Source organism: Rissa tridactyla, chromosome 8 (assembly GCF_028500815.1).
Source record: "Rissa tridactyla isolate bRisTri1 chromosome 8, bRisTri1.patW.cur.20221130, whole genome shotgun sequence".
Taxonomy (NCBI): domain Eukaryota; kingdom Metazoa; phylum Chordata; class Aves; order Charadriiformes; family Laridae; genus Rissa; species Rissa tridactyla.
Genome location: NC_071473.1, coordinates 31,431,444 through 31,447,536, shown reverse-complemented (window position 1 = coordinate 31,447,536; position 16,093 = coordinate 31,431,444). Strand labels below are relative to the sequence as shown.

The window sequence follows — 16,093 nt, the reverse complement described above, 5'->3', positions numbered from 1 at the left end:
TGGGGTGTACAACACAGAGGTAAGTCTGCTTGGAGTATCTCAAGGCTGACAGAGTGAATGAGAGAAATGACAGGTTTCTTATCTTGATAACTGAGGGACAAAGTTGGCTTTCCATATGAGTGTCCTACTGCCCTTCATGCTTGGACTAGCTTATATGCATCCCAGCTTACCATTAAACACAGACACCCTGAATAAAGGGACAGACTCATTTCTCATAGGCATTGACTAATATTTTACCGCTGCTTTAAGTTTTTTGAATTCCTGGTCTTTCTTTTAACACTTAGCTAAACCTGACAGTCCTAAACTTTCATAATTCAATTTACATTTTAAAAATTAACTGTTAGTTTACACGCTATTTAAAGGAAACTATTTGAATTATAAAAGGAACAAGTTTTACTTACTTGACTTCAGAATTTTCTTGGCTATCAAAATTGCATCAAATTAAATTTTGTACATCAATTAGGTATTTTGAAGATTTTAAAATCTGAGCCAAGGCTTCGTACCAGTTAGGCCTATGGAAAGTACTTGATCTTTAAATTCTGAACTGTCGTAAGGGGATATATTTTTGATACATAAAGCATAAAAATCATAAGGAATTATCCACCTTATTACTGCCATTATGTTAATGATAAAAATTGGTGTTAATATGTTCAATTCCAAGTTTTTAAGATAAGGTTTAAATTTTAATAGAATTTTGAATTCAGTAGTAAAACCCTATAGAAATAGAAAAAGCTTTCAAAGTCAATAGTTAGAAATGAAGCAGAATTCTATTCAGATTTTATTAGCATCCAAGGGGCTGTACTCTGTTAGAAAAATAGTGAAAAAGGTCTCCTGATTGCTTTCGCAAAAAAAAAAGCTATTTCAAAATAATGAAACTTTTGTTTCGTTTCTGTTATAAGGATAAATTATTTCAGTACATGCAACTTAACAATGAGCTTTTTTATTAGCGTGGACTTTGTTGTAACAGTGGGCCAAAGCATCCTGTACTCGGGGTCCGCTGCTCGCAGGGGAGGTGGCAAGCTGGTGGCTTGGTGTCCTGGCAGCTGGTGGCCAGTGGCACAGCTGATGGGCCAGTGCTGTGCTCTCAGCTGGCCAGAGGCCGAATGGTGGGGACCTGCTCCCAGCATGCAGGCGGCGAGGATTTCCAACGGAGTGCGGAAACCGTGTGTGTAAAATACACCCGATAGGTAGGTCAGATTAAAATATTCTTTCTTCTTGGTAGTATCTCACTTCTGGGAGTAGCTTCATTAACTCTGTGGCGTTAGGTGCAACTGATGTCATTGTTTTGAGATAGAGTGGCATATTTTGAGATAAAGCACAGTATTTTTGAAAGCTGGAGGGGGAATTTTTAGTAGGGCATGTGGTAACAGATGAGGGGTAATGGTTTTAAACTGAAAGAGCATAGATTTAGAATAGATATTAGGAAGAAATTCTTTCCTGTGCGGGTGGTGAGACACTGGAACAGGTTGCCCAGGGAAGCTGTGGATGCCCCATCCCTGGAAGTGTTCAAGGCCAGGCTGGATGGGGCTTTGAGCAGCCTGGTCTAGTGGGAGGTGTCCCTGCCCATGGCAGGGGGGTTGGAACTAGATGATCTTTAAGGTCCCTTCCAACCCGAACCATTCTTTGATTCTACGTCTGTTGCTACTTTTGACTTTGTTAAAAATGTTGATTTCAGCATCTCTGTAACTGCACCTTTTAATAACAGCAAATACTTTTGCTAAGCCTATGGCCGCTGCGTACTTTACGCGCTTCGTACAGACTGCGGTGTGGCAGTCACGTTAGCGCAGTTGAAGCTGCACCTGCGAATTTACCGTACGTGGGTCCCCCTGCAGCGGGAGGGGGCGGCGTCCGCCCGGTCCCGTTAGCCGGGCGGCGGCGGGGCCGGTACCGCCCGTTGCCCGTGGGCGCCGCAGGAAGGTGTCGCTCGCTCTCATTCTCGGTACCGCGGCGGCGAGTCTAACGCGCCCGTTCGGCTCCGTCTCCTCTTCCCGGGCGGCCGCGGGGCCCGGCCCCTCCGCGGCGGCGCCCACCAACATGGCCCCTCCGCCCCCCTGCTCCCCACCGCCCCACGCGAGCGCGGCCCGTCGCGCCTGCGCGCTGCCCGCCCGCTGTCGGCCCGGCCGGCCGGGCCCGTACCCAGCCTGCCCCGCGCCGCGCATGTGCAGTGCGGGGCGCAGGGGCTGCTAATTCCATTGTGGAGCGGACGCGGCGTTATTTTTAACTGGAGGCGGCGGCGGCGGCGGGAGCCGTAAGTGCAGCCCGGGCCGGGGGCCGCCCGTCGGCGCGGTGTGGGGGTGGCGGCGATGCGCCCGGGCGGCGGCTGCTGGGCCGCCGCGGGAGCCAGGCGCTGAGCGGGCGCCCGCCCAGCGAGGCAGCGAGCGGTGTCCGGCGGGCGGGCGGGCGGCGGGTCCCGCAGCCCCCTCTGGGCCGCGCCTCCTCTCCGGCCCGCCTTCCCGGGGGATGAAACTCGGCAGCGGCTTCCTCGGCGGCGGCGGCAGCAAGAGGGCGGCGGCCATGGAGCCCACCTTTCCCCCCGGCATGGTTATGTTCAACCACCGCCTGCCCCCGGTCACCAGCTTCACCCGGGCGGCCGCGCCCCCCCCGGCGGCCCAGCACCCCCCGCAGTGCGTGTTACCTCCGGCCTCCGCCGCCGCTTCCTCCACGGCGGCGGCCGAGCCCCCGGCGCCTCCTCCTCCCCCTCAGGACATGACTTTCAAGAAGGAGCCGGCGGGGGCTTTCCCCTCCGCTCCCTCCTCCTCGCAGAGGAGCCCCTGGGGCTTTTTGCAGTCCCTGGTGAGCATCAAGCAAGAGAAGCCCAGCGAGCAGGAGGAGGAGGAGCAGCAGCAGCCGCAGCACCATCACCACTACGGGGGACTCTTCGGGGGCGCCGGGGAGGAGAGGCCCCCTGGCCTGGGGAGCAGCAGCGGGGAAGGAGCCGGCCAGAGCGTGATTCAGGACCTCAGCCTTCTTCACCACCTGCACCAGCATCCCCACCGAGACCTGTTACTGAGTGGCAGAGGCGAGGGCGCCCCTGGGAGCTCGGGTGAGCCAAAGCACGATGCCCAGGTCAAGAAGGCAAAGAGGCCAAAGCCAGAAACTCAGGGAATCAAAGCCAAGCGGAAGCCAAGTGCTTCATCCAAACCCCCCCTGGTGGGAGATGGGGAAGGTGCCATTGCGTCCCCCAGCCAGAAACCTCATGTCTGCGAACACTGCAGCGCTGCCTTCAGGAGTTCCTATCACTTGCGCAGACATGTGCTCATTCACACTGGGGAGAGGCCTTTCCAGTGCAGCCAGTGCAGCATGGGTTTCATCCAGAAGTACTTGCTGCAGAGACACGAGAAGATCCACAGTAGGGAGAAGCCTTTTGGGTGCGACCAGTGTAGTATGAAGTTCATCCAGAAGTACCACATGGAAAGACACAAGAGGACGCATAGCGGAGAAAAGCCATACAAATGTGATACTTGTCAGCAGTATTTTTCAAGGACTGATAGACTGTTGAAGCACAGGAGAACATGTGGTGAAGCCATAGGTAAAGCAGGTGCTGGAATGGAGCCTGGATCGTCAAATAACATGGGTAGCTTGGCTGCGTTGTCTCAGGGAAACACAAGTTCCTCAAGGAGAAAAAGTAAAACAAAAAGTATATCCACTGAAAACAAAGGAAACAAGTGTAGCAGCAAAGTAACCGAATCTCAAGTTACAAGTAATGTGGCCATGCCAAATTATGCAGTTGATATTCCTATTGTGTCTTCCAGTGGTGGTCTAGTTGGCACAGGCATAGAAGAACTTCAGAAAAAGGTGCCAAAATTGGTCTTGAAAAAAGGAAGCAGAAAACAGGCAGACAAAAATTACCTTAATTTTGTATCACCACTGCCAGACATTTTGGGGCAAAAACCACTCTCTGGGAAACAGAGTGGCTCTCTAGGCCTAGTAGCCAATACCGGTGTAGAAACTATTGGCCTTCTCCAAAGTACAGGTGGTAAACCAGGTCAAATAAGTAGCAATTATGATGATGCCATGCAGTTTTCAAAGAAAAGAAGATATCTACAAACTGCAAGCAGTAACAGTGCCTTTTCAATTAATGTCGGACACATGACTTCCCAGCAGTCCGTCATCCAGTCTGCAGGTGTTAGTGTTATGGATAACGAAGCTCCATTATCTCTTATTGATTCAGCCTCTTTGAACAGTGAAATAAAGTCTTGCCACGACAAGTCTGGTATTCCCGATGAAGTCTTACAGAGCCTTTTGGACCAGTACTCTCACAAATCAGAAGGCCAGAAAGAAGATCCTTTCAGTATAACTGAACAGCGTGTGGACTTGCACACCTCAGGAGAACATTCAGAGATGGTTCAAGAAGAAAATTTGAGCCCTAACTCTCAAACAGTTTCAAATGATAAGGCAAGCATGTTGCAAGAATACTCCAAATACCTCCAACAAGCCTTTGAAAGAACAACCAATAGCACTGGTTTTGCTTTTGGACCCAGCTTCCAATTTGTTAGCTTGTCTTCTACTCTCCATAACCACACTCTGTTTCAAGACAAACAGATATACACTACATCTCCACTTGAGTGTGGCTTCAGCCAATCTGTTACCTCAGTATTGCCAACTGCGTTGCCAAAACCTCCGTTTGGGATGTTGCTTGGATCTCAGCCAGGCTTTTATTTGTCTGCTTTGGAGGCTACGCATCAACAGTTGACTCCTTCTCAAGAGCTGGATGATCTCATTGATCCGCAGAAAAACTTAGAGACTTCATCTAACTACCAGTCGACGTCTCAGAAACTGACTGGCCAGAAGGAACAGAAAAACTTAGAATCCTCAACGAGCTTTCAGATCCCATCTCAGGAGTTAACTAGCCAGATAGACCCTCAGAAGGACATAGAGCCTAGAGCAACCTACCAGATCGAGAACTTTGCACAAGCGTTTGGTTCTCAGTTTAAGTCGGGCAGCAGGGTGCCAATGACTTTTATCACTAACTCTAATGGAGAAGTGGACCATAGGGTAAGGACTTCAGTGTCAGATTTCTCAGGGTATACAAATATGATGTCTGATGTAAGTGAGCCATGTAGTACACGAGTAAAAACCCCAACCAGCCAGAGTTACAGGTAAGGTCCTGACTGTCACCAGGCTGTGGGGTCTTCTTAATGTAATTTTGTTTTACTTTGACAACACTGCCATTGGAATGTTTCTACACGGTCCTATTCAGAATAATGTAACATGCCCTTTCAATGCAAGTTTTCATATTTAGTTTATTTTGTTAGTGTGATTTTTTTTTTAGATCTGTTTATTATGGTTTTTAATCAAAAATCAATAGATTAAAATAGTGTTTTTGTTCAAGTGACAATTTTTAGCAATCAAATTTACATTATATAGAACGTCAGGGAATAGCCCAAAAGTTTAAAATGCAAAAAATTAACTTTGTTCCTAGGACTAAGGTTTATTCTAATTGCTTTACTCTCAGGAAAGTGTAATGAAGCGTGGGAATTCTATGCACCACTAGTGTATTGGAACTTCCAATTTACAGATAGTGACAAATATATCTCAGCTTTTTGAGGAAGGGATCTATGACATTTCAAATTGCTGTTTCTTATGTCTGGGCTGATCTGAAAGAATTTTGCTACCTAAATCTCATTGCTGTTAAAGTACTCTTGTTCTTCCAGGTGATGCTCGTTCCAGGCAGGTGGAGCAAATATTCTTGGGTCTGTACCAAGAGCCCAGAGTGGTAGCTTTAATATAAACAATAATGTCCCCAGAACTCCTCTGTAAGACTGTAATTCCGTAAAGAGATTCTGTTGACACAAACCATGAGAACAAAACGTGTGCATCTGGTTCATGTCACGAGAACCCCAACTTGAAACTACAGTCGTAATCCAGATATGCTTTTGGGATACATTTTTTATTATACGTGGTTCAAAAAAAGTCAGTCTCTTGCTCTTCCCCTTTTCCACATTCTCTTAAGTGTAGAAGGTTCCTTCTCTTTTGTTGTGCTCCCAATTCCTCTGGACTTGATCTTGTTTCTCCCCCCCCTTAATTTACACCTTTTTATTCCCCCCTGCTTTCCTACTCACTCTCTCACCCCAATTTAATAGCTAGTATTTAAAAAGATTTACATTCCAGAAAGCGCATATCTTCTTGTGTACTTTCTGATGTCTTATGACATCAGATTAAGAACAACGAACACCCACATGTTTTAGAATTATGTCAAGGTTTCCATGTACGGTAAGAAATAATATACTCCCAATTGTACATACGAAGGCCCCTGTCCTGCATCAGGATCAGCTAACGTGAACCCCTGTCCCAGCAGCGTACCAGTGGTGTCACTGGAGCTCTGTCTGGATGCAGAGGTTTGCCGCAGTTGAGCATTGCAGGATTGTAGGGCCTAAGGCTGCAATTCCATCAAAGGTTTCTGGTGATGGCATCAACTGCAAAAGTAGAACTTGAGTGGCTTGTTAATATCAACAGAACTTTTCTTTGGAATTATTGCCTTACTTTATGTATATTTTGTGGTACATTATTTATTATATGTGAATCCTGATTAATGCCTGTGGAGCCACGGAAACCTGCTAGAAATACTGGTGGCCATTCAAAGCTGCTGAAAGGCAGTGGCACTGCTCTAAACCACTTTTTGCAAATGTATTTTTTGATTAGTTTTTTAATGTAATTTTGGTGATGTTTATGCTGATGGTTTTTTATGTACTCTTGGTGATGTTTCAGTCTTACGTACTTTTCTGGTGTCAGGAAAGTACCAGTGGTTGTTTGCAGTCTTATTGTGTAATCAGCCTATTACAGGCTTCCATGTATAATAAAGTTATTAACATTGTGCAAGTGTAAAACACTTCTGTTATGAAAGTGGTGTATTATTAAATGAATTGTTACAAAAATCCTGGGTAATTTCTCCCCTTGTCCCTCACCACTAAAAACTGAAACCTGAGCCCATTTGTTAATCTCTTTTACTAGGTGAACTGCCTTTTTTTTTTTTTCTTACTAATCTAGAATTTGTTCTCATAGAATCCATGTAACTCCATTAACTTTTTCTTTATACTCGATTATGTATTTCACCCTATTTCAGTTTAAATAAGCAAAAAACAAATGTTCTCTGAACACAGAACCCGGCCTGTTATCAGGGATGGAATAGTCCATAACCACTGTGTTGGCTTTTTCAGTACCTTTTCTTTTGTTTTACAGAGGTTATAATTTACATTCTTTATATTGTGTGTAGTAGAAGTTTCATATGTATTGTTCTGGCTGTTTGCTTTAACTTAATACTAATAAAACCCATTATTCACAAAATCATAAAGATACCACTTCTATTATCCAGCCACACTTTTGAGAACCTATTAGGGAAATGTTATGAGATTAAATTTTGAGAAGGAATAACATAATTTACTGGCATGTTTTCATCTTAATTTCTTCCTTCAGTTTCTTTGAGTCAGATAATCTGAATGCACTATTTTAGAAATCAGGGCTCTATCTCATACCTTTAGTTTCCAAGGCAAAAAAACTAACACATTTCCTTAAGTTAAACCATTTGTACAACCTCATCTTTTTAAATCCGTGGGGTTTTATATATGATTTTGGTTAAAAATATATAAATTGCATATTGTTAACTTCAAAGACATTTTGTAATTGCTGGAAATCCAGAATGACACATATATAATACAATTTTGTTCTAAGTAAAGATTTTAGAAAGTCCTCTATCTGTTCTTTTTGTTGTTGGTTGGTTGTTTTTTTTTTCCCTGCTCTAACTTATGCATTATGAGGAAAGCCTACTAGAAATAGTATTATAGCAAAGCACTTAAAAGCATTTTAGGTAATCTGAAGATAATTTGTGGACTTCCTTCATCTGTGTTTTTTCTTCAGCTTTGTATATGAACATAAGAGTAGCAGTGCTGAAGGTCTCAGAATGGTTGAAAAGTAGCCTATTGAACAGAAGACAGCAGTTTGAATCAAGGCAAGGACACGGACAAGGGAAAAATCGTTGTCATGCTGAAAAGCAAATAAGGATGGAAACTTTTCCAAGTAAATATGAAATATGCAAAATGCTTAATATTCAGAACATTGCTAGGAATCATTTCTGGAAATGTGAGGGGAAAATTATTGGAATTATGTATGTTCTTTCTACAGTTTAGCAGTCATTCAAAACTGTTTCTAGATAGAACAGAATGAGACCTTTTCACAATTTAATGGAGTTCAAATTTATTTTTATTTAAATAGTGAAGGTTAAGGATATAGTAAAGTGTATAGAAATCAGACTATGGCTTTGCCCACTAGATATTAGGAAGAACTATATGTAGTAACACACATGGACTAAAGCTTTATTTAGGGATGTGGTGGTGAGAGAAGGAAAAAGGAAAGCAAAATTCCCCTTGAATTTTTTTTCCCTGCTTTAATTCCTGGTTTAGTTGTTTGTTTTGAAGGAATTACGGGAGGGAAATGATAACCTGTTTCCTACCACTAGCAGGAGTGTAAAGAATTGATGCATGTGGTGATAGAAAATTGTACATAAACTGTTATGCTTCATATTATAGTATAACATGTTTTTGCTTTGGAACAAGTGCGTTGTGGTACCCTGAATTGTGAATACACCTGTATGCTCCAAGCCACTAAAAATGCACGTCTCACCTGCTTGCAGATGATCTAGAAGAGTGAGATAAAATTTGTAGTAGTTTCTGAATTATTTAAATTGAAAGAGACTTGGGGGTAGTGGGTGAAATTTTAGAGTAAGACGTTAGTGAAATAAAAGGGGAATGAAAAAAAGTGAAAATATGGTGGTGCAAAGGGAGACCGTAATTTCAGGTTTATGGACTACTGATGAAGAAAAACTGCCTGATGCCTCATGGAGACCTTGAGAAAATACTGGAATAATTCAGTGTATTCCATTAGTGGTTTTTTGTTGTTTCAGTTGTTTGGTCTCCCCCGCCCCAAATATTGTACGCATGAAAACAGTATATTTGTCTGAATGATGCTTCTGATTTTTTCCCACCAAGTAGAAATCAGAATTGTTCATGTGAAGTTGCAGTTGTAACTGTGGAAATGTTTGTTATATCTGGGAAGATATGTGGGAGAATGTGTAAGTTACTGCCTCGCTGCTTTTTATTGTATGTGTTGAAGGGAGCCAGGTCACTTTAAAATGGAAGATTCTGTTTTCAGCCCCTGCTGACTACTAGCTTTAACCATTTGGGCTGGAATTTTCCAGGCTTTGCCTGTCTCACTCTATCTTTCTCTGGGAAACTTCTGCAAAAATTACTCATGTGTTTCCTAAAATAAGATTAAGGAAGAAAACTTTCTTGTTCCACTGGGCTTTTCTTCGTTAAAAACTATCTTCTTTCAAAACAAATCAGAATCATCCCCCTCCAAAGCTAGGACTCCAGGTTGATGGGTGTCCCCCGTTGAATCAGTCTTCTTCAAAACCTGATAATAATCAACTTAAGAGTTTTTGAAAATGCTTTTACGTTCAGAGATTTGAAAGTTTGGTGACTATATCTCCAAAGGTGACCCCTCCCAGTTACCAGATGGAGCTATTACAATTGTTTGGTATGTTAGTCCAAGTGGCGATTTCTTCTGATGTGTCCTGTATGGGGGTGGATGTTGCGTATTTTCTGACTGGGATTTTTTTTCTGGCTTCTTACATGAACTGTAGAGTCTTCATTTTTAATATTATACTAAGGTGATTGTTGTGCAATTTTTTTTTGTACAAATACTTAAGAAAATAAGGTATAGTATTGTGCGCAGCATTTGGAACACAGGATATATATACCCTGTTTACCACGTGAACAGCTATGGTCCACTTTGTTATTCATGGTGTTCAAGACATATTTCTTGTGTCCTCTTTTTCACTTGCAGTTAAAACGCAGATTTATTTCAGAATTGTTTGTTTTATCACAGACAGTAATGTCTGTCTACGTTACAAAAGAAAAACTTATTTTTTCATATCTTTATAGTGATATTCTGATCTTAGGGGTTTTATAGATACTGATGCTAAAAATGTACTTTTGAATGCCCAGCTTCATTGTGATACCTGTGACCTGGAGGGGTAGGTACTGGAATTTCATTTCTTTGACACTGATTGAAGTTGAGTTCCTTGGTATAGGACCCCTGCTGTTTCAGACTGTGTCTGCATGGAGAGAAATTGAGGAATAGTTACCAGCTTAGGAAATGTGGAATAGTTGATTGTCTAGAATCAGGTAGAAACTGTGGTGCAGAGTCAAGGGGTAATTTAATCCTCTAAGGTGACGTTCAGGAGTCTCAATCACCAGGTTGTCTTTTCCCTTTTCTTGAGCTCACTGTAAATTTGGCATCTGCAACAAGTGAAACCGGGTTCTGCAGACGGCAGCCTCATTAAGCACAGTCCTGCTTCATTCCCTGAGTGTTCTCATCCTAGTCGTTGTGGATACGAACAGCAAGGCAGTGTTGCTTGGAAAAAATACCGTGTCATCACGTAATCAGTGTGTCATAACGCACATACAAGATGGGGTGAATTAAGGATTAAAACGAAGGTTTAGTTCTGGTATTTTTTTTAACTTATAATGCTTGATCCATAATCTTTATGGTAATGTAAATTTTTGTATCTAGCATACTAGTATATTTTCATATACTTACTTTTCAGTGTTTTGGTTTTATTAGATTTCCAGTGGATTTGGTAATTTTAAACCCAAGGTGTCTGAAGTAATGGTATGACGCTACACTAGAAAGCTGCCTGTGTGCTTGGAGACTTGGTCTGAAATTTGATAAAATATCTAGCCACTCCAAATGAAGAAAGAATTAAGAACTAATTTAAGAATATATTTCTTTGATTATTTTAATATACTCTAGCTTACCTTAAAATGTATTTTAAATAGTGTCTTATTTACTGCTACAAATATCAAAACATTCTGTGAACTAATGAGGCATATAATAGATAATATGCAGGATCTGCAGTAAGAGTCGGATATTCTGTGGTAGCACATGTGCCACCTTCTATGCTAAAATCTGCTTTATCTAAAGCTAGGTTATTACCATTCAGACTATTCCTGTGTTCTTGTTCAGAAGGAACCTTTACTTTGTGCTGTTGGCAAAAAGAAATTTCATTTTCATTTTCCTCAAAGGTCAGAAGCCTGGTTGGTTTTAATCCCACTATTTCTCCTTGCAGTGTGTACTTCTCTCTCTGCTTGTATTCTCTTCCCAGTGGATAGGAGGTTAGAGTCTTCACTGGGACATTATGTGTGCGGCTGCTGGCGTATGGCCAGAAATTATATTGATGGTGAGGATGGCTCAGTCTGCTCAAAGATTCTGAATATCTTTTTCTGGAGGGGAAAAAGCTCACAGGTGGGAGTTTTTTTGGATGTTCTTACGTTCTGAGTGGGAATTAAACCAGGAGACCTATTTTGAAGAGTAGAATTTGCAAAGAAATCCATATGCAACTTCATGAGTGACAAGGTTTGAATCACTTTAATTTGCTTTCGTGTAATGGGGAAATATATAGATGTGTAATAAAACATCTTGCATGTTTTGCTGAGGTGCTTTAAATTATGGTGGGTAAAATATGCCTATGGATCTTCTTATCTATTAAACAAAATGGATCTCTAGAATATATTATACAATCTTATTAATATATTATGTTAGGAAGTGCTTGGTAATACTGGAAAACGAGACTAATAAGGATTAGTTTATGTAGTTGAAGGGGGCTTTTATATTGCGTTAGCTGTCTGCTTGGAATTTGGTGAGGTTGGTGATAACACCTTTACTCATAGAAGCTCATGGCCCCGTCGTGTCTTAAGACTCTCTCTTGGTAGGGAGAACGGGGCCTTCCTCTTGCAGCTGGGCTGTGGTCAGTGATTTGGAAGTGTGAGACACAGCACAGCAAGCTCTGTTTCTTAGAACACCTTGGGTTTTTTTTGAGGACCTGCCATTTGCAAGTATCGATTCACTTTGTGAAAATGATATGCAGGTATCTGTGCCAAAATTCTGCTAGCTCAGGTCCGGCCAGCTTTAGTCCAGGGGGTTATTCAACAGTAATAAATGGAGATGTGTCACTAAAAATATTCACCCTAATTAGCTTAAGAAATTTGTCAGCCTTAGAAAGCTAGGTCAAATTATATCATGAAGCAGTTCATGTACTTGGTCCATCAAACCCTATAACTAAACAGGTACACTTAGTGATCTCGAGAGTTAAGTGTGTATGAAATGTGTAGGTGATTTAAAAGTTTTTCCTGAGCATTCTTAATTAAAAATTCTTTCCAGGTTTACGTCTATAATATTAGTGTGGGGAGAGGGGGGTTAAACAAATTACTCGTCTCATTTTTTGCGAGATTGCAGTCATTTTTGTGTAGGTACACTGAATTTGATTATTTATTTGTTTTCGAGTTTAGAGAGGCACTTTAGAGTAAAAGTAGTTTCATATTTTGTTTTGCATGGTTCTGGAAATCATATTTCACACGTCATCTTAAGAGTGGATGGCAAGTGGAGTGAGACTGGTGGTAGCTAAAATCATTGGTCTTTACTGTTTTTAACACTGTATTCTGATGCTTGCATGTTTTGTTGTTCTCACAATGAAGCTAAATTAAAACCTCTGAGAAAGAGGTCCCTCTAATATAGCATAATGAAGTCTTTAAATGGGTACAGTTGTAGGTCATCATGAATAGGAATGCAGTGACCTTTGTCTTGACAATGAAGCTGACACAAGCTTCTCAAAGAGCTGTTCTTTTTTTTTATTATTTCTCCGCCAGAAAGGACACAAATAAAACAGAGGATCCCCCTTCTCCCATCAGTGAACAAAATCAAAAGATTAGAAAATGTATTGTAAATTGTCAGTTTGCAAAATCTAGAAATAACATAGAGTTCTTTCTCAATATAGATATTGTTACAGGAATGATGTGTGGCAAGGAGTTGGGAAAAGATGGAAAGTAGGGGGGCCATATGACTGGTAAAGGGCCTTCTGGTTTCTTAAGATACTCTGTAATGGTCTGGTTTGATTTTTGGGTACACAGCCGTGAGGCATTCAAAATTACCAGTAGCTGCTTATAATCTTGAATCTAGAAAAATCGCAAATCTTTACGTCATTCATTTTCCACTTACTTTTATGGTACCTGCAGGCTTGTAAAGCACTGTGGTGAGATATAGGAAGGCTCAAATTTCTTGGTGGCCTGTATAAAAAAGCAAAGCGTTTTGCACAAAGCACATAACGTGTTGTGGCTGTTTCGTAATGGGGAGACCCTGTTGCTCCATCCAACTTAAGCAGAGGTGTTTGAATTGCAGCGCTCAGCAATTTTTTTTCACCACGGAGAATCATCTGTCATTCTTAAATAATGGCAGTACCTGCTAGTTTAGGGCTTTCTCAAGGTTTCGGCAATGTTGATCTGAATTGTGCTGTATCTTGTAGAGGAGAGGCCTGTGTAGCAGAGCAAACTCTAAAGTGTGCAGTGAAGGTAAGGCATGGAGATTTGTTCTTTTTTGTAAGCACTTATATCTATAGAAGTGGTTGTCTGTTATCACGTAATGATTTTATTATTTATTTTTTTTATCCTATAAAGGAGTAAAAATAGGAAATAGTTGTTGGACTTAATTAATTAGCTCAGGACCTGACTACATGTTCTTTTGAAGAGCAGGTTGTTTCTTTGATGATGGATGCTGTTCTCATAAAGCCACAGCCTGGGTGAGCACCTGAGTAAGGGAGTGTGGGGAGTGTGCCTCTTTAAGAATATGCTTCATCAAAAGGATGGCTGTTTGGAAAAAAAAAAGGTAAGTTTAGAGTACGCACATGTTATTTCAGAGCTATGTAAACTCAGAGTGAAACAGCAGTTGCCAGGTAATATCATAAGTCCTTAAAACATATTCCTGGAAAACAATATGCTAATACCATATAAACAGATCCTGTGTATAGTGAGAAGTGACTTTAATATGCAAAGATCAAAAGATATGTGGAACAGTACGTTAATACTTTGTTGGAAAGATTTAATTAACTTGTTCTCTTTTACAAAGGAGAAAACTTACTTTATAAAGCTTACTAATTTGATAGGACCTGACTAATTTGATACCAGAGCTTTTTATTTTTGTAACTTCATGTCAAATTCTCTGGGGGATGGAACGTAGAAATGATGATTTTATTTTTTCCAGTGGAAAAAGTGTGCCAAGGATTCGTAGTGAGGATCAAATGCTATGCAGTTTCTGCACATGCCAGCAAAGTTATGGTAAACGAATGATTTCTACTTTTTTACCTTAATGTGCTAATATGAAACAAAACCTGCAAGCTGCCATGCCTAGCGGTTAGCAGACTGAAGAAGTGGGGTGAGGGGAATCTCACGAAGTTCAGCAAAGTGAAATCTCAAGTCCTGCATCTGGGGAGGAATAACCCTACGCATCACTTCATGCTGGGGGCCAACTGGCTGGAAAGCAGCTTTGCTGAGAAGGACTTTGGAGTCCTGGTGGACAACAAGCTGACCAAGAGCCAGCAGTGTGCCCTCGTGGCAAAAAAAACCTAGCAGTATCTTGGGATGCATCAGAGAGAGCATTGCCAGCAGTCAAGGAAGGTGTCCTTCTAATCTGCTCGACACTGGTGAGGCCACCTCCTGGGCCCCACGGTGCAAGAGACAGGCAGACTTACTGGAATGAGTCTAGCGCAGTGGCACAAAGATTTGATTAAGGACCTGGAGGCTCTTTCATATTAGGAGAGGCTGAGAGTGCTGGGAGTGTTCAACCTGGAGAAGACAAGGCTCAGGGTGATCTTATCAGGGTGATCACATACAAATGTGTACAAATGCCTAACGGGAAAGAATGAAGATGAAGGAGCCAGACTCTTTGCAGTAGTGCTCACTGACAGGACAAGAGGCAATGGGCACAAATTAAAGCAGATGAAATTCCATCTGAGCATGAGAAAACACTTTTTTGCTGAGAGAGTTGTCAAACACAGGAATAAGTTGCCAGAGAAGTTGTGGAGCCTCCATCTGTGAAGGTACTTAAAGCCTGACTGGACATGGTCCTGGGCAGCCTGCTGTGGCTGACCCGTCTTGAGCAGGGAATTTGGACGAGATGACCTCAAGAGGTTCTTTCCATCAACAATTCTGTGATTCTCTATAGGTTTGTTTGATCACTGGTCTGTGCCAAACAGCAATGACAGATTTTATGCTGAGGAGACGGTATCTGTCTCTAAGAAGTCGTACAATGGGGTGTCTGAAAGTGCATTGTTTAATGGAACAAATGGGCGAGAGAATTCAAGACGTTGTTGGGAATCCTATCACTATGGAGTGTTAAGCAGTTAAAGGTTGTTTCAGATGTCTAGCTTGGATACTCAAGTCTGCTTTAAATTGCAGGCATTTTCCATGACGAGTCTTCCTTAGTCTTTTAGTAAAGACTAAAAAGAAAAGACAGTGAAAGCATTTTGAAATAAAATCCTGCTTGCTTCTTTATATCTTACTAACTTTGCTTCTTTCCTCTCTTGTTAACTGTAGAAGGTTACCATAAGGAAACATCTAGCTGACGCTCATTTATACTATTTGGGAGATGGTAATTGCTTTTTTCCTCTGCTTCCCCGAAAGTGAGCTTAAGTGGCCTGCCTTGAAGCTGCTCTTGTTCGAAGCTCATGCAGGAGAAAAGAAAAAAGCAACGCAGGGAGAACGCAGCTTCTGGTTTTGGCTCAGACTTTAACTTGAAATCTTTCTGCTGGAGAAAGGCAGGCGCAGAGCATTATCTTATCAGTCTGTTGATAAGTTGTAACAGCATTAGGCTGTTTCAGGCATTGCTGTTAGCTGTTCTTCTGGTCACGGGCTCTGTTGTTGCAAAAGATTGTCTTGACTGGTTGAGCCAGATTTTTTTTTTTTTTTAACAGAAAGCAAAAAATGATTAAAAAGGATGGGGATTAAAATGTATATAGTGAATGGATGACAGCAGGAACGTAAGTTTTGTATTCCAGATGTTTTTCAAGGCTTAATCAAAGCTGGATATTACAGCAATGTAATTTGGTTCTTCGGTGGGTCTGGTCTGGCTGTTTCTTAGGATCAGGCAGTAATGCTAAGTGACGTTGCAGTGAATCCTAGGTTTCCATGTGGTTATAGAGATATCAATGATAATGGGAAGTTTCATACTTTTTGTTCACCTATTGTAGGACTCTAATTAATGACTTTTAACT

General features: G+C 41.8%; 1 protein-coding gene and 1 long non-coding RNA gene across 2 annotated transcripts in view; both read left to right on the top strand.

Moving 5' to 3' along the window:
• Positions 1-2,206: 2,206 nt before the first annotated feature.
• The window catches only part of LOC128914227 (uncharacterized), a 58,366-nt gene continuing 44,479 nt past the window's right edge, over positions 2,207-16,093 (top strand). Inside the window, exon 1 of the long non-coding RNA XR_008468220.1 lies at positions 2,207-2,248. This is a non-coding gene — a long non-coding RNA (uncharacterized LOC128914227). The remainder of the gene's footprint in view (positions 2,249-16,093) is intronic.
• On the top strand, positions 2,218-7,994 carry ZNF281 (zinc finger protein 281). The gene has a single exon (XM_054212971.1). The coding sequence runs from the start codon at positions 2,461-2,463 to the stop codon at positions 5,101-5,103; it is 2,643 nt and encodes an 880-aa protein (XP_054068946.1). The 5' UTR covers positions 2,218-2,460; the 3' UTR covers positions 5,104-7,994.

Bases quoted from the DNA above. Each gene is read 5' to 3' on its own strand.
- ZNF281 (XM_054212971.1), top strand. From the start codon at position 2,461: ATGAAACTCGGCAGCGGCTTCCTCGGCGGCGGCGGCAGCAAGAGGGCG.